At 37.7% G+C, this 24,314-nt stretch overlaps 2 protein-coding genes across 2 annotated transcripts; both read right to left on the reverse strand.

Annotated features, from left to right (window-relative positions):
- Positions 1-15,582: 15,582 nt before the first annotated feature.
- Positions 15,583-17,125, reverse strand: LOC143583377 (uncharacterized). The gene is made up of 6 exons (XM_077065693.1): positions 16,534-17,125; positions 16,374-16,453; positions 16,191-16,286; positions 16,034-16,107; positions 15,813-15,945; positions 15,583-15,717 (listed from the first exon to the last, which is right to left on the reverse strand). Exons 1-6 carry the CDS (start codon positions 17,120-17,122, stop codon positions 15,634-15,636), a joined length of 1,056 nt encoding a protein of 351 aa, XP_076921808.1. The 5' UTR covers positions 17,123-17,125; the 3' UTR covers positions 15,583-15,633.
- LOC143583375 (uncharacterized) lies at positions 17,125-20,849 on the reverse strand. The gene is made up of 6 exons (XM_077065692.1): positions 20,762-20,849; positions 18,922-19,014; positions 18,331-18,455; positions 17,615-18,258; positions 17,336-17,495; positions 17,125-17,235 (listed from the first exon to the last, which is right to left on the reverse strand). Exons 1-6 carry the CDS (start codon positions 20,847-20,849, stop codon positions 17,125-17,127), a joined length of 1,221 nt encoding a protein of 406 aa, XP_076921807.1.
- Between the last annotated feature and the right edge of the window lie 3,465 nt (positions 20,850-24,314).

Consider the following 24,314-nt stretch of genomic DNA (forward strand, 5'->3'; position numbering starts at 1 on the left):
TTTGGTCCACTTAAACGAGTTGAGACCACAGTTGTATTGGCTGATTTGTCTCATAAACTTCCTCGGGGGATTGTGCAGGATGTCATTGTAAAATATAGGAATTTTATTACCCTGTTGACTTTTTGGTTTTGGATTACTCGTCGGTTGACCCAACACAACAACAAAACGTTATATTGGGTCGGCCATTTTTAAATACTGCTCATGCTATTATTGATTGCCGGTTTGGTACAGTTCATTGGCTAGTGAAGAATGTTTTATGGTAGATATTATAGATGGATGTGTACCACACGAGTATGAAGAAGTTATGTTGGATGTTTGTGTTTGTGATGATTCTGAACTGGTTCACATTTGTGCATTGGAGTTGGAGGAAAGGAAACAAAAGGTATTGGCATTACAAGAAGGAAGACCACTATGGACTTTCGTTGAAAGTCTACCAACAGAAATCAATTCGGATACTAAACCGTCATTGATTTGTCCTCCCAATGTGGAATTGAAAGAATTGCGAAGTCATCTCAAGTATGCATTTTTGGGAGAAGGTGATACGTTGCCGGTTATCATTGCCTCTAATTTGAATGAGGCTTAAGAAGAAGGGTTGTTGGAAGTGTTGAAAGCTCACAAGGCAGCGATTGGGTGGACTATAGCCGATTTGAAGGGTATTAGTCCATCTATAGTCATGCACAAAATCATCACCACGGATGAGGCAAAGCCTACTCTGGAAACTCAAAGAAGATTGAATCCTAACTTGCGGGAGGTGGTGAAAAAGGAAGTCATCAAATGGTTGGATGCAGGAATTATCTATCCCATTTCAGACAGTGAATGGGCAAGTCCAACATAGGTAGTTCCAAAGAAAACCGGCATCCAGGTAATTAAAGATGAAAGTGGTGAACAAATCGCCACCCGACCGGTCACCGGGTGGCGAGTGTGCATTGATTATAAGAAGTTAAATGCAGCTACATCAAAAGACCACTTTCCATTACCTTTTGTTGACCAAATTATTGAAAAATTGTCGGGTCAAAAATATTATTGTTTTTTGGATGGGTACTCGGGATATAAACAAATTGCTATTCACCCAGATGACCAACACAAAACCACGTTTACATGTCCATTTGGATTGTTTAATGCCCCAGCCACATTTCAACGATGTATGATGAGTATTTTTTTGGACATGGTTGGGGATTCACTTGAGGTATTTATGGATGACTTTTCTATTTTTGGGTCAACTTTTTGAAAGATGTCTTGATGAATTGGAAAAAGTTTTAAAACATTTTGTCGAGACTAATTTGGTTTTAAGTTGGGAGAAAAGTCATTTCATGGTACAAGAGGGTATAGTGTTGGGTCATGTAGCTTCAAGTCGGGGAATGGAGGCGGATAAAGCGAAAATTAAGGTTATTTCCTCATTACCACCATCGAAAAATGTAAAAAAGGTAAAAATGTAAAAAAGGTAAGGTCGTTTTGGGGGCATGCTGGTTTTACCGGCGGTTTATCAAAGGTTTTAGTGTGATTACTAAGCCTTTATGCAATTTGTTGCTAAAAGGTGTTGCATTTGATTTTACTAATGATTGTTTGCAAGCATTTGATGTTTTGAAGGAAAAGCTAGTGCAAGCACCGATTTTGCAACCGCCGGATTGAACGAAGCCGTTTGAGATTATGTGTGATGCAAGTGACACCACGATTGGAGCAGTTTTGGGTCAAAGAATTGATAAGAAGCCAGTGGTGATTTACTATGCAAGCAAAACGTTATCTGAGGCACAATTGAACTACACCACTACCGAAAAAGAGTTACTTGCAGTGGGGTATGCCTTTGGATAAGTTTCGGTCATACATATGGGGAAGTAAGGTGGTGGTTTATTCGGATCATAGTGCAGTTCGTTACCTCATGGAGAAGAAAGACGCAAAACCCCGTTTGATTCGTTGGGTCTTATTGTTACAAGAGTTCGATTTGAAGATCCGAGATAAGATGGGGTGTGAAAATGTGGTGGCGTACCACTTATCGAGGATTCCCTTGGAGGGTGTGGATGATTCACATGAAATCAATGAGAGATTTCCGGATGAACAATTGTTAGTTGTTTCTACTACACCGTGGTATGCTCATTTTGTCAATTATCGGGCCATGGGTGAGATGCCAAAACATTGGATCAAGAAAAGGAGGAAACATCAAGCAATATATTTGGGATGAGCCCGATTGTTTAAAATTGGTGCCGATCAAATCATTAGGCGTTGCATTCCCGAGTCAGAAGTTGAAGAAATTTTGGCACATGCTCATTCATCAGCATGTGGTGGTCATTTTAGTGGGCAAAAGACGGGTTACCAAGTTCTTACATGTGGGTTTTATTAGCCCACAATCTTTAAAGATGCAAGTGAATATGCCCGCAATTGTGTTAATTGTCAAAAGATGGGTGGATATTTCCGAACGTGATGAAATGCCTTTGCAACCTATATTGGTGGTTGACATTTTTTATGTATGGGGTATTGACTTTATGGGCCCGTTTTCAAATTCTCGTGGGTACTTATATATTTTGGTGGCGGTGGATTGTGTTTCAAAATGGGTTGAAGCCATAGAAACAAGGACCAATGATCACACTATGGTATGTAAGTTTGTGCAATCCCATATCTTTGCAAGATTTGGAATCCAGAGAGTGATTATAAGCGATGGTGGAACGCACTTCAAGAACTTCAATTTCGGGAAATTGTTGAAGCGGTATAATGTGAATCATCGAATTGCTACTCCGTATCACCCGCAAACAAGTGGACAAGTTGAAGTGTCCAACAAAAAATTAAAGAAATATTGATGAAAATGGTGCGGGTTGATAGGAAGGATTGGTCGGTGAAGTTGGATGATGCACTATGGGTGTATCGAACCGCTTATAAAACGCCCATAGGAACGACTCCTTATCGATTGGTTTATGGGAAAGGATGTCATTTGCCTATGGAGTTGGCTCATTGGGCGTTATGGGCTATTAAGAGTGTGAACATGGATTACAATGAAGCCGGTGGGTTGAGGAAGTTGAAGTTGGCGGAATTGGAAGAGATAAGGGATGAAGCTTATGAGTGTGCATCGGCATACAAAGATAAGTTGAAAAAGGTTCTTGATACCAAGTCGAGAAAGCGGGTTTTTGAAGAAGGGCAAAAGGTTTGGTTATATAATTCACGGCTTAAACTTTTTCCCGGAAAATTGAAAAGCAAATGGATGGGCCCGTACGTGATAAAAAGAGTGGGTAAGTTTGGTGATGTGGAAATTGAAGACTTGCAAAATTAAGCAAGGCAAACTGTGAACGGACACTGACTTAAACCATACTTGGAGGGCAAGGATATTAACATGTGTGAAGTGGACAAGGTGGGCTACCTGTTGTGGTCGCCTGAATAAACAACCAATTAAGCGGTACAGGTTTGTTGTATAGCGTAGTTTAGTTTTTGTTCTGTTTGGTTTTAAAAATTACCTTGCTCGTTTAAGAGTGCCTCCAACTCAAGTGTAGGGAATTCTTAGGAATCTTTTCACCATGTTGAGGACAACTTGGGTTTTTTCATGGAGGGTAGGGTAATTTTTAGTTTTTGTTTTGTAAATAATTTTGTTTAAAAAAAAAATGTTTCCCATCAGGTGCCACCGTAGCCTACGGTGTCCACCGTAAGCTACGGTGGACTTATAATTCTTATGCTGGCCATCTTCTGTTTACGGTGGGGAAGTTACGCCAGGAGTCTACCGTAAGCTACGGTAGGTACCGTAGCCTACGGTACACCTGGTAAAGTTGACGTGCAGAAGTGTATGTATATATAAAAAAAAAAATTCACAAAATCCAAAAATTGCCATCCACATAAAACTTATCTTTTCTTCTTTCCATTCAATCATCATCCTACCATTCTTCTCTACAAACCCTAATCCCCAAATTCATAATTTCTTCAAATCTTAACCAAAATCAACGATTTTCGGGTCTAACTTGACTAGAATTTCGCAAGGAATCACAATCTTTGTTTGGTTTTCATCAATCTTAACCTTTTGGGGTTCGATTTTGGAATTTTTTGGTCAGAAAATTTTGAACAACAAGTGTGTTTTGCAAGGGACTAGTGATTAGAGAGTTTAATTCGGCTTAAAGGTATGTTTCTCTTCACTCGATTGCTACAAAATTCATGGGTAAGGTTACATGTTTGTACATTGCTTACACTTACTTGTTGAATGTGAGAAAGTTTGATGTTAGTTTGAAATCGTGTTATGGTTGTGAATATGGTATGGAAAAATATAGTTTGACAAAAGTTTGAAAATGGAATATGTTATATGTTTAAACAAAATGCTGTAAAAATTTTTTTTTTTGAAAGATTAATGGTTTATGACTTTCATGTATTCACAACCATAGAAACAAGCAAGCATGGGAATGTATATGGAGATGAATACTAACTTGGTTAGTGGTTGTCATTGTGTTTAGATGGGACGTTCTGGTAAGGATAAAGGAAAAGGGATTGCGGGTTCGTCTAGCAACACCGCAGCCGAACAAGCAAAAAGGTGGAGGTTAGAAGAACGGAAAGAAGAGGTGCACTATGTTAAACCGGACTGGACTCATGGGCCACTAACAGATCACGATTTGAGGTGGCAACCAGATTTGTTTCATGAGAAAATGAATAAAAATTGACAAAGAAGTCCGATGCATTTATATGTGAGAAAGTGGTCCTGGAATGGGAATTTGGGCCGTTTGATGTTTTTGAATGATTTAAGACATTGGGTTGGGAAGCAGCTCTCAAGTGTTACGATTATAATGAGAATTATATTTTTACCGATGAAATTGAAGAATGGGTGGCAACCTTAAGATGTCCATCATTTAATAATTCTTCGGCGATGAAGCTTATTAGAACTATCAACAACATTGAAGTAACCATGTCATTTGAAACATTGAGGCATATTGCAAGATTCGATAGTAAGCCTCAACACAATTATGTATATCTAGCTCTGAGTGACATGTATTATCAGCCAGACAGGCATCCAACTTGGGGCACTATGTTGGAAGCATTGTTTTTATCCGGTAAGTATGGTGGGAAGTTGTTGAGGAAGAATTTGAAGATTGAGCCAAAAATGTTGCTCATCATTTGTTTGCACAATGTCATGCCAAGAAGAGGAGATATGACAGAGGTTAGATATCCCGAGGCCCCAATCCTATACTCTTTGATGCTTGGAGGACCACTTGTGTCATTCCAATATCTGGTACTCAACAATATTTGGATATGTTGGAATAATGTGAGCAGAAAAATTATCCCACATTGTCGGTTGATTACCGCATTGTTGATGCGGTTTGGTGTTATTGGGGATAATGACGTTGGGTTTGGAAAGAAACACAGGCCGTTTGATGTGACAAAGCTAGGAGTTGGTAGGGAATACCGAGCAAGCGACAGGTATCATATGTTGAAATGTGAGGGACAGAGATGGAGGGCGTTGAAAGTTGATGCTAGACCCTTGGAACGGGGAGAAGAGGATGAGGAAGAAAGTGATGATGAAGAGGGAGAAAGTGGAGAAGATGATTATGATGACGAACAGGGCGAATGGGTTGCAATGGAAAGTGAAAGGGCAGGTGGTAGTTCGAGGGCGCAAGGACGGGGAGGTTCCCTAACATTTGACTATTCGAGGCAAACATTTGACCCAAATTGGGCTCACCATGGTAGCACGCGGGATGTAATAATCAACACTAGGCCAACACAATTCTATCATTGGCCCGAGACAGCCCAAGTGTCATTTGATCATCAAACATTCATGGGCGCAAGCATGGAACACGCTCAAAAGCAAATGTATGATCGCCAAGAAGTGTGGAATCGGACCCACGGTTATGCTGAACAACGCGAAGTCAACCATAGGTATGAGGATGATCGTCAAAGGAGAATGCATGAAGCATGGCATTCGGGGCAACCGGTGGTGGCTGACCCACCGATCGCTGATTACACCACGTTGCCACCATACGATAGTACGGTGAATTATCGAATGCCACCATTGCATGATTCAGAATGGTTGGATCCACTACAAACTCAAGGTTCAGGTCAAGCTCAAGGAGAAGGTCAAGCTAGTGGTGAGGATCAAGGAGCGTTTGGTTTTGGAGAATTCACGGACGTGATGACGTCCCTTGTACATTTTTGTATCTTATTTTTATTGAGCTGCGTTGGCAGCGAATCAGGTGTTCCCTTGTACATTTTTGTATCTTATTTTTATGTTTATGTTTTGGTCTTGGGAGGTTGGGTGGAGTAATGACAAGTTGGATTTTAAGGGTCGTGTTCATGGTGGTGTTTTTGTATCCTAAAGACCCTACATTGAGGACAATGTATCTCAAGTGTGGGAATGAGGGATGAAAATAAAATAAATAAATAAATAAATAAATATATATATATATAATAAATAAATAAACAGAAGAATTGAAAGAAAAACACCAGAAAGTGGTAAGATAGCAACGGTAATATATAAATATATATATATATATATATATATATATATATATATATATATATATATATCGATGATGATGGCTTAAGTGATGAATCCCTTTTACTTTTAAACTCTTGGAATGACTATTATGATTATTAATCATTGATGTTATTTATTAAAACTTGAACTCACTCAGCTCAAGCGGACTTTGTGTGCATGTTAGTGTGAGTTTTCAGGTTAGGAGAAGGATGCCTTACCGCTTGGACGTGCATGAAGTTACTTGGACGGTGAAGGGCATACTTGGATGGAAGATTTAAATATTAAACATTTCTTTTTAAAAGTTTTATCAAATATATTTAAATTGGTTTTTGGGCATTATTCCCGGGTTTTGGGAACTTATTTTATTAATTATGGTTTTCCGCTGAATTATACTCTGAATTGGTTGTTTAATGAAATGAACTGTTTTTATGTTTAAGTATTTTTACAAGTATTATGTATGAATACCAACTGTAAGTTTCCCGGGGTTCGGGGCCTTACAAGTTGGTATCAGAGCCATGGTTCGAGAGATCCGAGCATCCCCGAATGCTTGGACTCGAACTGTAAGAAAAGAGACTAGTATGCCCATCGCGAGTAGCTGCACGCCAAGAGGTAACTTTAAATTATTTAGTCATTCCTTTGAATTTAAAAGTTTCCAGTATGTGATTAACTGTTTAGTGTTAGATAGAAGGCTAATGTGGTTAGGGGCAGGGGGTGATTAGGACGGGCGGGTAAAGTAAACAACTAATTACACTTGATCAACGTTATTAGCAATTTACCCTTACCTTACATGTTCTAAATGCCACTTGTACTTGACCGTGTTAAATTCTGTCTTTGTAGGGATAAGTCATGGTTAATACTCGTGCAGCTAAGAGAGGCCGTCCTAGTTTTTGTGGTCATGGTCGTAAGCCACGTGCCATAGCCAAGAGTGAAATCCCTAATTCCCATCAGGAAGAAAACCCGATTCATGAGGAGGGGGATAACCCCGCCTTAGATCCTGCTATGCGCGTGGCAATCGCTGACGAGGTTTACCAAGTGCTCCATAACGCTATTCCCGAGATCATTGCTGAGGCCGTTAGGGCCATGGAGGAGTCTTTGGTTGGAAAGGGCTCAGATAAGGAAAAGAAGGGAAAGGAGACGCAGGTCGAGGAGGAAGAGGTTTATGTACCGAGTGAGGATGAAGAGGAGGTTCATGCTATTAGTGTGTCTACCCGGGGTTGTTCGTACGGTGACTTTAAGAAATGTGATCCTCATTCTTTCGATGGTACTAAAGATGCGTTGGCAGCACATCAGTGGGTGAGGGAGTTGGAGGCCGTTCTGAGAGTTAGTAAGTGCAAGGGGGAGGACATGGTGACTTATGCTACTACCTCGTTTCATTCCGAGGCATTGTGTTGGTGGGATAATCTGGCGCAGGCTATGGGTGATCGTTCGATTAGGAGGATGGCGTGGGATGAGTTGAAGAAGTTGGTTCATGATCAGGTTTGTCCTCCGCATGAACTGGATAAGATTGAACAGGAATTCTTGACCTTGGAGGCGGGCAGTATGACGCATCAGGAATATACCACAAAGTTTAATAAGATGGCTCGCTTATGTCCCGATCTGGTTACTCCTGAGGTAAGGAGGATTAAGAAGTATGTGAAGGGCCTTCTGGTGGATATTCGTAGGGGTGTGGTGACCACCAACATGAACTCTTTTCACTATGTGGTTACCCTGGCAGGTACATTATATGATCAGAGGGAGAAGTTTCCGCCGACCGAGACTAGAAAGACTTGGAACTCAAATTCGTATGGTAAATGACTAGGGGGAAACAACTTTAATTCGGCTGAGAAGAGGGTAAAGACTGAGAATTCGGATTTTAAAAGGAATGCGGCGTTGGGTAATTGCAAGAATTGCGGGAAACCACACAAGGGGAAATGTAAGAGTGGGTCCGACTCCTGTTTTCGTTATGATAAGGTTGGACACCCCCATTTTGAATGTCCGACGTTAACTTGTTTCCGCTATAAGGGTGCCGGTCACTTGGCATCAAACTGTCCTACCAGTAAGGCAGGGGGTCCGGTCAGGGGAGTTCCTCAAGGGGGAAGGTGGAAGAGAAACCGAAGGCCAGGGCGAGGGCCTTCAACATCTCCAAGAGAGAGGCGAAGGATGACGCGGATGTTGTTTCAGGTAATTTTTCCTTATTTATCTTTTATTCCACCGTTATAATTTCTCATTCCTTTGGAATCGTATGTGATGATCTTGTAGCTAAGCAGTAGTATAATATTATCCCAGGTACCTTTATACTTGATGAATTATAGGCGTCGGTCTTATTCAATTTGGGTGCCAGTAGGAGTTTTGTGTTTACCGCTTTCTGTTCTTCATTGAATAAATCATCCGAGCGTGTAGTCGATGTGTTTAAGGTTGAAGTCGCCGTAGGAAAATCCGTTTCATATCGGTCTTCGGTGACCGGAATGGTGCGACGCCACATATCATATCTATACTTAAGGCGGGAAGGTTGATGCAGCGGGATTGCGGGGCGTATCTGGCGTATGTTATAAATATGAAAACCGAGGTGGCTACCGTCGTGATGTTCTTATTGTTCGGGATTTCCCGGATGTATTTCCAGATGATTTGTCAGATGTGCCGTCGGACCGCAAGGTCGAGTTCCAGATAGACCTTGTGCCAGGCGCAAAACCCGTTGCTCGAGCCCCTTACCGTCTAGCACCGAATGAAATGAAAGAACTTATGGCTCAGTTGGAAGACTTGCTCGACAAGGGCTTCATTCGACCGAGCATCTCACCTTGGGGTGTCCTAGTCCTGTTCGTTAAGAAGGACGGTAGCATGCGGATGTGCATTGACTATCGTGAATTGAATAAACTCACTGTTAAAAATCGGTACCCTCTCCCAAGGATCGACGACTTATTTGATCAGCTCCATAGAGCTAGTTGGTTCTCGAAGATCGACCTTAGGTCCGGGTATCATCGGTTGAAGATTCGGGAGGAAGATATTCCTAAGACTGCCTTCCGCACTCGTTATGGGCATTATGAATTCCTCGTGATGTCTTTCGGTTTGACCAACGCACCGGCAGCGTTCATGGATCTTATGAACCGGGTGTGTAGACCGATGCTCGATCTTTCGGTTATTGTGTTCCTCGACGACATTCTTGTATATTCCAAAAGCGAATCCGATCACGCCGGTCATCTCTCGGAAGTTTTGGAAGCTCTGCGAAAGAACAAGTTGTATGCGAAATTTTCTAAGTGTTCCTTTTGGTTACGCGAGGTTCAGTTCTTGGGTCATGTTATTAACCCGAGTGGTATTTTGATTGACCCTGCAAGGTGGAAGCCGTAAATGAATGGGAATCTCCTCAGTCCCCGTTCGAAATTCGTAGTTTTCTGGGCTTAGCGGGGTATTATCGCCGCTTCATTCCCGATTTTTTGAAAATCTCTTCGTCATTAACCAGGTTGACCAAGAAGGGTGTTAAGTTTGTTTGGGGTTCTGAGCAGGAGGAGGCTTTCCTCGAGTTGAAGAACAGGTTGACGCATGCCCCGATTCTAGCTTTACCTGATGGCACCGATGATTTAGTGGTTTATTCTGATGCCTCTTACCAGGGGCTTGGGTGTGTTCTGATGCAGCGAGGTCGAGTCATCGCTTATGCCTCACAGTAGTTGAAGCCTCATGAGGCGAATTATCCTACTCACGATTTGGAGCTTGCGGCGGTTGTGTTTGCGCTTAAGTTGTAGAGGCATTATTTGTACGGTGTTCCTTGCGTTATCTATACCGATCATAAGAGCTTAAAGTATTTCTTCAAACAAAAGGAACTGAATATGCGACAGCGTCGATGTATGGTGTTGATTAAGGATTATGATCTGGAGATTATGTACCATCCCGGTAAGGCTAACGTGGTAGCCGACGCGTTGAGCCGAAAGGAGAGACCGAAACCCACTCGTGTAAAATCTTATCAGCTTATTCTTAAACCCGATATTTTGAAACAGATAGCCAACGTTCAGAACGAAGCTTTGCAGGTGGAATGGATTATGTCAGAGCGTATTTGGGGTCAAGAAAAATTGTTGGAAGATGTCGGTGATGGGGTGAAGTATAAGGATGGATGGGCGTTTATGGGTACCGAGGTATGGGGGATTCAGAGGTAAAATTTTGGATGAGGCACACAAGTCGCGCTATTCCATTCACTCGGGCGCGACCAAGATGTACCAAGACCTGAAGAAGAATTATTGGTGGCCTGCGATGAAGTTTGAGGTGGCTCAGTATGTGAGTAAGTGTTTGACATGTCTGCATGTCTTGACTGGTCGGGTTTCTCGGTATGTCAAAAATACCATCCGAACCTTCTATACAACACTTGTCACATGTAAATCAAGTGACGAGTCATCACAACACTTGTCGCATGTAGAAGGGAGGCATGCACACACGTCAACACTTGGCAACCAACATGACACTTGTCATTCTTGTTGCGACACATGGCAACACATATTACATACACATGACACGTGTATAATAAGGTGTCATGCATGCAAGGGTGGTAGGTTCAGGTGCTGACACACGGCTCAGTGACTCACCACATCTACCGACACTTGGCGCTGCATATTCTACATATTATAAATTTTAACTAAGAAAATGGTGTTCATGAATTCTAATAGCTTACTGGTTGAATCCGATATTAAATTCCCTACAATACTAGCTAAAGATATCAAGTTTTAGTGAAGGCCAGATCTGGTGCTCTTATGGTGTACTATACCGGCTCCTATGCGCTTAGTTTCTAAGTTTCGTGAATCGAAGCCTTTAACAAAATAATAATAATAATAATAATAATAATAATAATAATAATAATAATAATAATAATAATAATAATAATAATAAGTTATGACCTATTATTAATATTTTTATTAATAATGTATTATTTTGGGTCATTCCTACTGATTTAGTTTGGACTTTTAATTTTTATTCGACTCGTCGCCAGCGTTCGTTTCGCGCGATGTCTACTAAGAGGCAAAGTTAAATGTAATAAAATATAACTCACATGTTTTTGGACTAGCATAACATTGTTTTAGTAAACATAATATTTTATTATTCATAACCTCTGATTATATTAGTAACGGATTAGGCTTAAAACAGCAGGGTGTCACAACATCTTCGTCTTCAAATTCTCTATCATTCCATGCAATAAAATATTTATTTCCATCCATCTCATATGTTCCAATTTAGCTCCTTTAAGCTCCGCTCAACTGTAATCATGAAACTACTCAAAGTAATCGTGTTTCCGGCATATAAACACACAAAACACATGCCATGACTCATTTAACACATGATATTTCACCCATACATCATAGCACAGTAAAGGATTGTCAACAAGGGCGTTCTAGTTCGTTGTACCTTTTTTATTTTTACTAGAAAAATACAAACTAAAAAATTTATTAATTGATATATTCCTTTTGTAATGAATAGTTTATCAGTATGGGCATGGATGTTTTTATTTGGAAATCTTGTTTGGACTACTGGATTTATGTTTTTAATGCCTCAATGGGGGAAAGAAAATGGAGCACCTAACTAAGAGTATGGGTGCAAAAAAGACACACCAGCTCGAGCTCGGCTTGTTTTGACTTATTATTATTAGAGCTCGAGCTTGGCTTATTTCGAACTTTTTTGTTAAAACTTCTTGAGTTCGTTGGTCGTTTTTTCAAGTTTCGAGTTTGGCTCAGCTGGGTTCATTTATTATTTATTAATACTATTTTTATATTTTGAAAAAACAAAACCCTAAAATAGGCCTAAGCTTGGTTCGAGCGCGTTTGTGCAATGTGAAATTAATACATATAAGTCCCAAATAGTTATAACTTAAAAATAAACTAAAATCGAGGGCCTAAACGATATTTGCATACAATGCTCGAGCTCATACTCGATTAATAAATGAGCTCGATAAGGTTCCCTTGTACCCTACTTTAGACTCATATTTCGTTAAATTTTGTTCGATCTTCCAAAACTCATTTTCCATATTTATCTTTATATATTTTTTTAATAATTTCTTTCTCTTTCTTTTATTCTATTCTATGCCTAAGAGCATTCTCAACTTATCTCTCATCTTTATTTCTATAATTACGATAAAAAACAATACATTTCTTTCTTCTGTTTAATTAAATAATATTTTTTATACTTTTATCATTACAGTTTTCTCTCTCATCTACTCACAACCAATTCAACAACTACTAAAAAATAAATAAGGGCAAATAAAGTTTTCTCAAATTTATAAAAAATCATTACCTTTCTCTCTCCACCCTATAATTTACACTCACAACTCAATCCTATAATTTATAAACTTACCTCACAAAATTGTAGAGAATAGAATGAGAATGCTCTGAGGTATGATCTTTAAATTTTAGAGAGGTGAATAGGGATTGACAATAAACAAAATCTTTATATTTAAAGATGGAAATTCATATAGAAAAGAAAAATAGGAGAAATCTTAAAACTTAGAGATGGAGGCTTACAACTATACTATATAATAAATAAAAGTAACCTATTGTCATATGTCATTCTCTTATGCATTTTTTTTACCTTTTTTCCCGTCTCTCTTTCCTATTAATTATACATATTTTAAAGTTCTTTTTATATATTTTTTGTTTAATGATTTCTCTAATTGCTTTTACAAAACGTATTTTCTTTTTTATAAACATTAGGGTTGTTTATAAAGCATTTTTATAAACTGAACATTTTCATTATTTAACTTGTATAATATAAATTATATTATTTATATATATATATATATATATATATATATATATATATAAGAAAACATATACATATATATGAAACATTTTAGCTCCTAAAACTTAGCGGGTTCATTGTTAAAAATACGTGGATATTTAACTGAGCTCAACCCTCATTCTTTCCCCTGTAACCTTAATCTCTTTCTTTCTATCCATATATTGCCGATCAAAACCTTATTGATTCTCTTTTACTACACATTATTCGACTGATCGAAAGCTTTCTTCTATTGATGACTGGTTCGTGTTGTTCCGATTGTACGGTTTATGCTCTCATAATTCTATTTTATTTTAGTTTTATCATAGTTTTAGTGTATCGTCTATGTATTGAAATAAATATTTTGGCGATTTATGATTTATTTTTAAGATTGTGAATATTAGTTGTAATTTAACTTCATATATACTTATTTAATGTATTACTCAACTTTATTTATCAAAAGTGATCACTTAAAGAATTTAAGTTGGTAAACCCATATAAGACATGTGTACCTAACCTAGTAAAAAATATAGGCTAACAGTGATAGACCAATTTTTTTCACGAATGTCAGAAACTTCAGGAGTAGGTTGCCTATCACAAAGAAAAAAAATAAAAAATTCGGTTCATGTTGGGTCGCGCCGGTCAAATCATATAATAGAAAGACAACCAAATTAAATTTTAATAATCTAAGCATCTAGTAACAAGTTTCAATATTCAAGCTAATGCTAACATTTAGTAACGATTCAATAATCAAGCATTCTAGCAAATAATTAACCGATAAATCAAACAACCCAATCCACTAATAACAATCTGATACTTAATTTACCAATTAATCAACTAATAAGTTGAATTTAGAAAACAAAAAAGTTTTAAAAGTACAGGATGGCATAATTAAGGATTTTGAAGAATGAAAATTGGATTACAGAATGACGCGCGGTTGGGTGACTGTTAAGATGTCGGCTAATGTCTGAGTTGTTTCCAAATGTCGTTAATTGGATTACATTATTAGGCTTAATGTTAATAGTTAAATAGGCTTACTTGTTTAGCTTAGACATGAATTATTCAAATGAACTATTTTACATTTGTTAATTAGCGGTGGTCGCCGAGTAGCGGTGTGAAGGTTTTCATATCTAGGGTTGCGTTGGGGAGGATGAAGCTGGTAGAAAAAATACTGATCTATCCTTATGTGCGTTGTACATTACCAAATTTAATAAGAAAAACTAACTGGATTAGAGCCAAAAGTCAAACTGTGTAATATTAAAATAATTAAGTACAAATCTCGTCAATTTTAAAGGTAAATGACATACATTAAAATTTAGTACGAATATAAAGAACAAAATTTGCAATTTATTCTTTATAAAAAGTTTATATTTATAAGATGAGAGCACCATAGAATAGTAATTCAGTCGGTGTCTATATTTCATCAGAATAAGTGTCAGAATTAATATAGAGGTAAGTCGAAATTAAGAGCATGTTTGGCATTGAGTTTGAAAAATGCTTATTGGTTTATTTGCTTTTTCAAAAAGCCATTTTGAAAAGTCAGGATTTGGTGCTTTTAAAAAACTGCTTTTCAACCATTTCAAAAATCTAAAATAAGAAAGGTTTTTGTGATTGTCAAACACATTTTAATTTATTGGCTTTTTAAAAACACCAATAAGCAAATAAGAATTTTTCAAACTCAATCCCACGCTCAAAATGGTATACTCTATTGAAAAAAAAAGTGGCCGAAAGTTGTTTGTTGAAGATGACTAGAAACTTCGTGAGGAGCGGTGAAGGAAAACCGTATTTACTATATTTTAGCTTTTAGTATTAAAAGAGCATTTTCCTTTGTATACAATCTTTGTTATATGTTCTATTTTTCAATTTTGATTTTTAATTTTTATCATTACGTCTAAGAGAAAAACTTGGCAAACATGAAACATATACATCAGGAACCATTACATTTAAATCGTTAAGACTAAGGGTTGGTTGTTAGTCTCTTAATGATTCTAAGGGTCGTTTGTTAGTCTCTTAATGATTTTATTAGAAAACTACCTCTTAATGCCCAGGTTGTCTCTTAATGATTCAGATAAGATTGCAAAGTGAAATAAAAGTTAAGAACCAAATTCGTGTAATTAACCATTTTAAATATAAAAACATTTTATTTATATACATTTTCTTTGATTAATTGATTTAGATACATTTTTAACAGAAAGCGCGCTAGTGAAGGTGACTTCAAACCTCAAAAATGAGCAGCTTAAACTGATATTAATCGAATACTATAAAAAATATTTGTAACAGCCTTTTAAACTGACCATCTTGTCCAAACAGTGTACATAAACTCGAGAAACATTCATTTGTCTTTAGACTAAAAACAAACCGACTCAGTCCCACTCTTGCATTTAGCTTCATCAACACTCAACAGTATCCAAATCGAGAAGATGCTGTTTGACATATCGACGCAAACAAGTGCTAGTGTTAGCTGTCAAAGTGCTGTTTGACATTCTTTACTTGGTCGGTTTAGTCCATGTTGTCTCTGATGTCTTCGGGTTACCATAATAAACCTGCTTTGATGATTCATCCCAATATGCCTGCATAAAGTAAGTTCATAACAGCTTGTTAGGAGAAACCAAATCGAGACATTAATGTTAAACCATTACAATATAGAATGATTAAAAAAAACTACCTGCCATCCTGTTGGGAGTTGTTTGGAAAGTTCAGCAAGATCCGGCTGTTGTTTTGATTCGTCACTGGCATTTGCTATATTTTCTTCAGCTTGTGTTGATTTTTTAGCTCTCTTTCGCCTAACTCTCTCCCGCCTTTGTAAAAAAAAACAAAACATGAAACTATGAAAGTTATAAAAAAAATATATAAAACACAACTAAAATGATGATTCAAACATCTTACCAATCACCACCAAGTGGCTGAAAGTTGGCATTGTCTTTGGCTTCTCCTGATGCAATCTGCTGAGCATGCCATAGCTGCATCATAAAAATTGGGGTCCGCCATAAGCAGCCATCCAATTTTTCATAAAAAAAAACAAAAAAAAAATTGAATATCAAACCTCAATTTCTCGTTGTCGTTTCTTTTCTAAAACCTCTAATGCGTTTTCAGGTTCATCTTCTTCATCTTCATGCAATTCCTCTTTAACAGCCATCCACTGAAAGTACAACCATCAATATCTAATATGATACATCTTAGAATGTTAATTATTAAATTTGAAATGCTTAACAATGTGAAACTTTACCTTATCCACCAGGCCAGAAACTTTCTTATTCGCCCTCAAAGTTGGAACCGTTGCAACAGTTCTTTTTTTTATACGCGTAACTAAAACAACAAAGGAAAATTATTATTTGGATACCGTAAAACATAAATATTAAAATAAATGATAATGTTCCAGATTATACCTTTCGGTTGAGCCTTAGTAGCCGTTTCTGTTGAAGCAACAGACGGAGCCAACAAAACAGAAACATCATGTTTTACACTAGAACTTTCGGGTAAAGGAGAAGAAGCTGAAACAGAAGGAACCACTGTAGACGATTTGGTTTGATCAGAGACGAGATTTTCATAAACCGAATTCTGCAAACCTGAACTAATGACTGGTGCAGTTGGTATGGCCCCATCTGGTAAAGTGTAATATGTCACGGGCTCTGGGTTTACTACTGGTGCATAATAAACGGTTGGGAGGGGAGCGGCTATATGAGACCCATTAGCGTCTACATAATAACCGTTACTTGGGATTTCAGTGTTTGTTTGTCCATAGTAATCATAGCCAGACCCCGGGTATGTATAACTATATTGTTCTCCATAAGAGTAAGGTTGCGTTGTCTGTATATCTGAAGGTTGTGGTGGAAACGGAATTTCAGGCAGCTCGTCTGGCGGTGGAGGCGGTAGCGGTTCTTCATCCGGTGGTGGTGGCGGCGGAATCCAGTCATCATTTGGAGGAGGTGGAACGCCAGACTCTTGCTCAGGTTCCCGAGAATCAAGATGGGGCATGTTCATGCCGCCCACTTCATCTTTAGAATGACTTGTAGTAGCGGTATCTTCAACTTCCATCTCGACATCCATGTCATCATCTTGCACCGAGTGGGCCACATTCGGGTTAATATCTGTCGGAATTGCATTTTCATGTTCACCACTGTTTTCTTGAAATCTGTCTTTAGTTTCGTTAATTTCACCAGTATTTGTGAGTTGTGAATATTTTAGAACTTCATTGTTGACAGAGGATTCCAGAATCTTCAGCTGATTTTCAGAATGCAACCAAAAAGGAAGCAATGATGATCCATATGGTACTAGTGACTTAATGTCTGTAAGCCTTATGTCAAGTTCAAACATCAGCTTTTGTATCTTGTCACTGAACCCTTCAGACCTAAAATTATATCATTAAAGATATACAAAATAATATCAATAGTATGCACATGTTATGTTGCAATAATAAGCAAAAAAGGCAAGAGAAGTGTGCAACAGTAACAAAGAATAAGTTTATACCCTTCCAAAAATTTTAATCTTTCTGATAGACTTTCACAAAGTTGCAGAAGACGAAAAGAATCAGAAGATACGTCACCATGACCACCGATATCTTGAAATACAGAATCATTATTATGGGCTTCAGCATTACTCAAAGCAACACAAGATTGTGTCACAAGGCCCTCATCTTTACAATTTACCATGATATTAGTGTAGTTTTCATTATGCACTTTGGCCTCAATAACCACACCATTTGTAGATTCATTATTAGCTTGCGTATCAACAGAAGCTGCATGTGTTTCTTCAATTTCTGTCACAGATTTAGGATCATATGCTGACTCATTTCCCTGGGTCAAAGCAACTGGAGTTTCCCAAGAAGTTTCACCAGTCACAATGTTCCAATAATAATATGAATTACTTTCCTCATGCAACACCATTTTCCAGCCCGAATCCACATCCCCTGTTGCCTGCATATCGGATGTCGATAAAACAGAGGCCCAATCCAGTGTATCTACATCATTGTGTAGTGGTTCGGGTTTAACATCTTCTATAACACTAATTTTCTCCAACTTTGGCTCGAGTTCCTTGTTCTCTTGATCAACTTTCTCAGCAAAATGGTTTTCATCTATATCTGCTTCTGTTTTATCATGAATATTTGACTTTACCTGCCAGCAAAAAACATTATTGATACACCTTTTGTAACATTAAATTATTCAAGATCTTGTAATCTAGCATACCTGCTCATCCAGCACATTTGGAGTGCTTTCTCTAACTTCATGGTTTACTTCTTTACTCAATTCTTCCTCCACTTCTTCATCACTATATTGTCCAAGCAACAACAGAGGATTTTCTGGCCTTTGATCTGAAAACAAGATATAAACATGTTAATCGTCATAATATAGAACAAGCATAACCCTGGTTGCAACTAACATAAACTTTTCTCATATGAGTAATTGACCTAAACTAATAATAAAGAATTGTGAAAAAAGTTAGATAAATCATGATGAGGGACTTTGCATATCATGTCACGGTCACCTGCAACATTGGAAATAAATTAGTAACTTAGAATATAGCAAAAGGGCAGAGACATACGAACCAATAATCTTGTTGAAATGTTGAAACTCTGCGTAGAACATAACATGTCAGGAATTTCAATCAAAGAAACAATGTGGCAGAAAAGACCAACTGAGTTCCCAATACCACAGCCACGTAACAGTCTGAAAGGATTATTGTGGAAGAGAAAACATGATGTATAAAGTAAAGGTCAACCAATACAATGATGTCGACTCTACAAAGATCAGTCCATGTAGAAATTTGACGGAACCCACCTGAAGATGATGGTGAACAGGGTGACCCAGCTTGATTTTTCCCATTGCCTCCAACTCCAACTTCTTCTTGGTTAGACGGATCACCAAAATCTCCTATAAATGTTTCAGTAACGATAACAAATCAGATCATCAATAGCATGCACTATAAAATAACTTGGATTCTAGTAACACAAAAAATATTTTAATTCCAAAAGGTAAGTCACAAATATAGTAAATAGCATGAAGCCAACAAATAACAAAAGTATTCAGGTGTACATGATGGGTCAAAATATAAAATGATGTTTGCTTGGGTGATATAAATGAATGTGAGAACTAATTCTATATTAAAATCATCATAAGGCCATTGATTTAATTTTGAGAAATAACTGGAAGCCCTAATTCACCAACCTAGGAATCAGCCTAACGAATAGATTGAAAAAAATATATATATAACATTTTTTTTATAAAATGGAGTTCCCGATCATTTCCCTTTAAAATCCAACATGTCACATAAAATCACTCAGCTTCCAACACCACTGAAAAGATTTTAATTCCCAAAAATAACTTGCAGACATAATAAATAGCATGCAAGTTACTAAATACCAAAAATAACTACAATACTTTGAACATGATAGGCGATAATATAAAATAAGAAACGACGTTTGCTTGCGTGATATCAATGAATGAGACAACTGAATTCTGTATTAAATTCACCATATGGCCATTGATTTAATTTTGAGAAATAAATGGAAGCCCTAATTCACCAACCCTAAGAATTGGCTTGAGAAAATCTTTAAGGGTTATTGGATTTTAATACTCCCAACTTTCATCTATTGACTGGAATTAATCCCAACTCAGAAAATGCTTACAGCCAGTCCCAACTTTGAATGTATTTTCCTCCGACAATCCCATACATATTTTCAACGTCATCAAAAAGCTAGCGAGGTTACTTTTCAGTTAGTATTAAAGTTGAGACTGCCTGTCAACTTATCCAGAAATGGGATGAATCCTGGCCAATAGGTGAAAGATGAGATTATTAAAATCCGATAACCCAAGTTTTAAATTTGACAACTTTTCAATGAAATAGATTCGATTAATTAGGTAATTAGGGCTCCGATCATTTCTATTTACTTCTTTCTAAGTACAAAAAGATCATGATGAACTTTATTCATAGGTCATATTAAAAGGCAAGCTGAAAGTTAAAAGAAGCAACATAATCACAATTTTAACATACAACGCTACATCGGTCCTGCGAAAACACAAACACACAGACGAAGACTATGCAGATAATGTGGAAAAATATCAGATATCGGTATTTGAGATATCGGTTTTCGCAGTGGGATATCGATATTTTAATTTCATGCAGAATTTATACATATATAGCAATTTAATACTAGCAATTCAGTATAGTCTCCTACCATTAAGGCATTAACAAATGAACCTTTTGCAACTTACAAAACACTAACAATTGTAGCAAGTAGGAATTGTTTTAAGACATAAAGCACTAAAAATTGTCAATTAAAACTTAAAAAAACTGATATTGGAAGCTGATATTATCAGTAGCAATATTTTGGCCGATATTATGCTAGAGGTCAGATGACCGCTATAGCACCGATATTGACTGCATAACACGCACAAACAAAAGCAAGCATTAAACAAAACACGAGAATTTTACGTGGTTCGGATCCGATGCGAATCCTTCATCCACCTGCTGCAACTAAAGTTTTCTTATTATTGAATAAACAGTGACCTAGTTTTATAAATCAATTATCATATAGGTAGGTTACAGTCTGCAATTACTAGCTACGATCACGATCAATTATCGACAAAAACAGTAAACGAAGAGGCAGAAAGAGTATACCAGAGGGTTCCGGTAGAAGATCGAGTTTGACTCTTCGATTGGCACCAGCAGCCTTCGCAGATCGTCTACGCTCCTTACGGTTTCCCATCAGCCAAAACGATGGTGTTTCGATTTCAAGTTATATAAACCCTAGGGCTCGATTGATTGATTGATTATTCTGCTGTTAAATGGCAAATTATACGATATAATAATAATAATAATATGATATTATGACGTTGGTTTTCCCATATTTCACTGGGCTCTCAAGTCCGTATGCATTGGGCCTGTAACTTCTCTTTTTCTTTTTTAATATTTTAGTAGAGGTGGGGAAAAACCCGTTAACTAACCGATCGTAAATTACTCAAAAAGCTGGTTTCAACCTGAACTGGTCAAAAAACGGCCTTGACTTATGTTGATCAAACCAAAATGCTTTCAACTCGAACCGGTTTAGGGTTTGAAACTAGTTTATGCACCTCTAATTTTTAGTATGTACAGATCGGTTTATAAATCCAAACCGTCAAACCGATCAGGGTTGGTCAAAGTTTGGTCCGAACCATATTTGGAGGGGGAATGTTAAGCCGTATCCGAATTAGTTTGGATAGGGTTTATATAACCAGTTTGGGACAAAAAACGGTTTGTTGGCAATTTTAGAAATCTAGTCGGGTCCAAAAGCGGGTTGTACAGAATAAGACCACGAACAGGCAGGTTGGGTCAGGGCCAAACTGGTTTTTTGGTGACGTGGGTCCGGTTATATACCGGGTTGGTGGGCTTAGCTGGTTTTTTTTTCACCTTTAGTGACTATTATAATGAAGGATTTCATTAATTTTTTTACTTTTCTTATAGAAGCAAGAAAAAATGCTACTTCTACGGAGAGTACGATTTATGGGGATTTCAATTGCCATACCTAAAAAAGGTAGTGTAAGACGATAAAACGACATATTATTGAATGCATATATATACTCTGTTACAAGAAATTTGGGAATATGCTTTACATAAACAAATCTCTTTTCAAAGGATTTGTAGGAAACTATAGTGCGTTGCATTTATTTTATAGTCGGTTGTAAGTCATGTACTTTTAGGTTTTATTTTAGTAATTTCACTTGGTTTTTATTTAGAATTTCGATACTTCAAGTATGCTTTTGATTTATAGGTTGGTGAGAGTTAAAGATAGGAAGATCGGAGCGTTACACAAGTGTTGGAAACAAAGAGAAACAAATTGGTTGAAATTCAGCTCCTAGAGTAAGCTACTCTGGGATCAGAGTAGCCTACTTTGATGTCATATTAGGTCAGAGTAAGGCAGTCAGATTTCAGAGTAAGGGATTTTCACCCAGAGTAAGCTATGCCAGGGGTCAGAGTAGCTTACGCTGGGTCGCGAAATTCAGTTTTAAAGCATGGGCCCAACTGCTATATAAAAGGAAAAACCCTAAATCGTAAATCAATTCACTCCAACCGTTTTTGGGACGAACTTTGGCCATTTTGGGAGCTCCATAACACCTCTAATCACTACAAAATCCATGTTTCATCATCCCGAATCAAGAATTGAAGATCATATGATCACCATGAGAGGCTAATATCCTCAAATCATACCTAGGATGTAGAGTATTGTATTTTTCAGCTTTTCTCATGTGTTAAGAACGAATGATTTGTAATTATCTTTGATTAATCTATGAGTATTGATGTTTGGTATTACTGTGCACTCGGTCAGTTTAGGTTTATTTCGATTAGAATGATTAGTTTGCCAGTTGCTATGATAATTGCTTATAGGGTTGTTTTGACTAGCTTGAATATGATAAAGCATAGAATTACCTTTTGTTGGGTCACACTGACAGGGACTGTTTGATAACCAGTGCCGTGTGTTAGCGATTGTTGATGCCTAAGGTTTGCCTAGTTAATCAATCTGATTTGATCATTGATGGTTAATATGTTAAGTGAACATGAGATTGCTGTTTATTTACTTGCTTGAACCCTTGGTGTGATTTGTCTCTGATAATTGCTTGAAATTTGTTTACTTGCTTGATCAATATTAAAACCAAATCTTTTGCTAGTGTGATCAGCACTTGACAGTTACTTCATAATTTTAGAAACTAGTTGCACGTTACACTGACCACATACTCCTGGTGGATACGATACCTGACTTACCCTAGCTACTTAGGTTAATTAGGTTTTTGCATGACTCAAACGACGGTTATCAAAATGCGCCATTTCCGGGGAAATAGTGCGCTTAGTGTTTTCGTGTTAATTGATTTCTTAGTTTAGTTTAGTTTAATTTAGTTATTATTTTCATTTTTAGTTTTAGTTTTAGTTTATTTTCCCATTTTACGCGGGGTGTGTCATTTGTGCGGGAACAGGTTTATGCACACTCCTAATTCAGAAAGAAACTCACTGTTGATTTACGAGCCAGAAATCAAACGTGTAGCCCGGCAGAACCAATCTCAGATCAGAGAGTCAGGTATGGAAGGTCAGAATCAGAATCAAAACCAGAACCAGAATCAGAACCAAAACCAAAACCCACCACCCAATAACAATGCCTTTCAACCGAATCAAAATCCACCCAACAACCAAAATCCACCCAATAATGACCAACTACCACCTATTAATACCAACCAACAACCACATAATTCAGCCAGACAATCCAGAAACCAAAACCTTGACAAACCTGGGCCATCAGCCCCACATAATACCCCTAGCCACAGATAGCCAATTTACCGAAACGAAGATTATGCCAGTATTCATACCGAAGGTGAAGAAGAAGGGGATTGGAATGAAACAGATCAGGGGCGTAATGGTGGTAATGAGGATGACTGGAGGGTTAGACAGAATGATGGGTTTGAACTGAGAAACGCAGAGGTGGTTGTTTAGAATGAGGAGGTAGAAGAACCGGTTAGGGTGAAGGGTGAGAGGTGGAGAAACAGGAATAGGGACAGAGATGATATTGGAAGGTTTCGGGAATAAAGAAGACCGGTGATTCAGATTAACAGGGGCAGTTTTGTGAATCAAGGGGGCAGACAAAGGAATTATGTGGCCCCGGTTCAGGGAGTAAATAGTCGGTTCAGGCTGGCTATATCAGATGGTGCATCACCAATTGTCCCACAAGTTTATGTACCGGGACAATAGTCGTTTAAGTCCAGGCCATCCTATATTAGCATAGTTCCTCATTTTGATGGGATGGCGTCTGAAGACCCGTACTCACACTTATCAGATTTTGCAACAATCTGCAGGTCTATCGGTGACGCTACGTTTGATCAGGACGAAATTTGGTTACGGTTGTTCCAGTTTTCACTAAAAGACAAAGCAAAACACTGGTTCAACTCGTTACCAATGCATAGTATTGAGAACTAGGGTGAGATGCAGCAGGTTTTCCTTAACGAGTGCTCGCAGTCGAAAACAAGCGAAGCCCGAATTGAGTTTTGACACAGTTACCGGGTGAGTTATTTCATGAGGCATTTACTCGGTTTAAGGAGATGATTAGGAAATGCCCGCACCATCAGATTGAGTTGTGGGAACTGGTTAAGAGTTTTGTTGACGGGTTGACATATGAGGATAGAAAGCATTTGAAAGCTTCGTGTAATGGGAA

The sequence above is a fragment of the Bidens hawaiensis genome, unplaced genomic scaffold (genome assembly GCF_021521415.1).
Source record: "Bidens hawaiensis isolate Kalapana, Puna unplaced genomic scaffold, B.hawaiensis_p1.1 tig00032373_1, whole genome shotgun sequence".
Lineage (NCBI taxonomy): Eukaryota > Viridiplantae > Streptophyta > Magnoliopsida > Asterales > Asteraceae > Bidens > Bidens hawaiensis.

What these genes read in the sequence shown, in the direction of transcription:
- LOC143583377 (XM_077065693.1), bottom strand. Translation starts at nt 17,122, where the DNA reads ATGCCCCATCTTGATTCTCGGGAACCTGAGCAAGAGTCTGGCGTTCCA. An exon ending in TTTCTGGCCTGGTGGATAAG is followed by an intron (nt 16,287 to 16,373) that starts GTAAAGTTTCAC and finishes TTGTACTTTCAG; the next exon opens with TGGATGGCTGTTAAAGAGGA. An exon ending in CAGCCACTTGGTGGTGATTG is followed by an intron (nt 15,946 to 16,033) that starts GTAAGATGTTTG and finishes TTTTTTACAAAG; the next exon opens with GCGGGAGAGAGTTAGGCGAA.
- LOC143583375 (XM_077065692.1), bottom strand. Translation starts at nt 20,849, where the DNA reads ATGGGAAACCGTAAGGAGCGTAGACGATCTGCGAAGGCTGCTGGTGCC. An exon ending in TCTTCTACCGGAACCCTCTG is followed by an intron (nt 19,015 to 20,761) that starts GTATACTCTTTC and finishes AAACATTTATAG; the next exon opens with GAGATTTTGGTGATCCGTCT. An exon ending in CAAATGTGCTGGATGAGCAG is followed by an intron (nt 18,259 to 18,330) that starts GTATGCTAGATT and finishes TTTTGCTGGCAG; the next exon opens with GTAAAGTCAAATATTCATGA.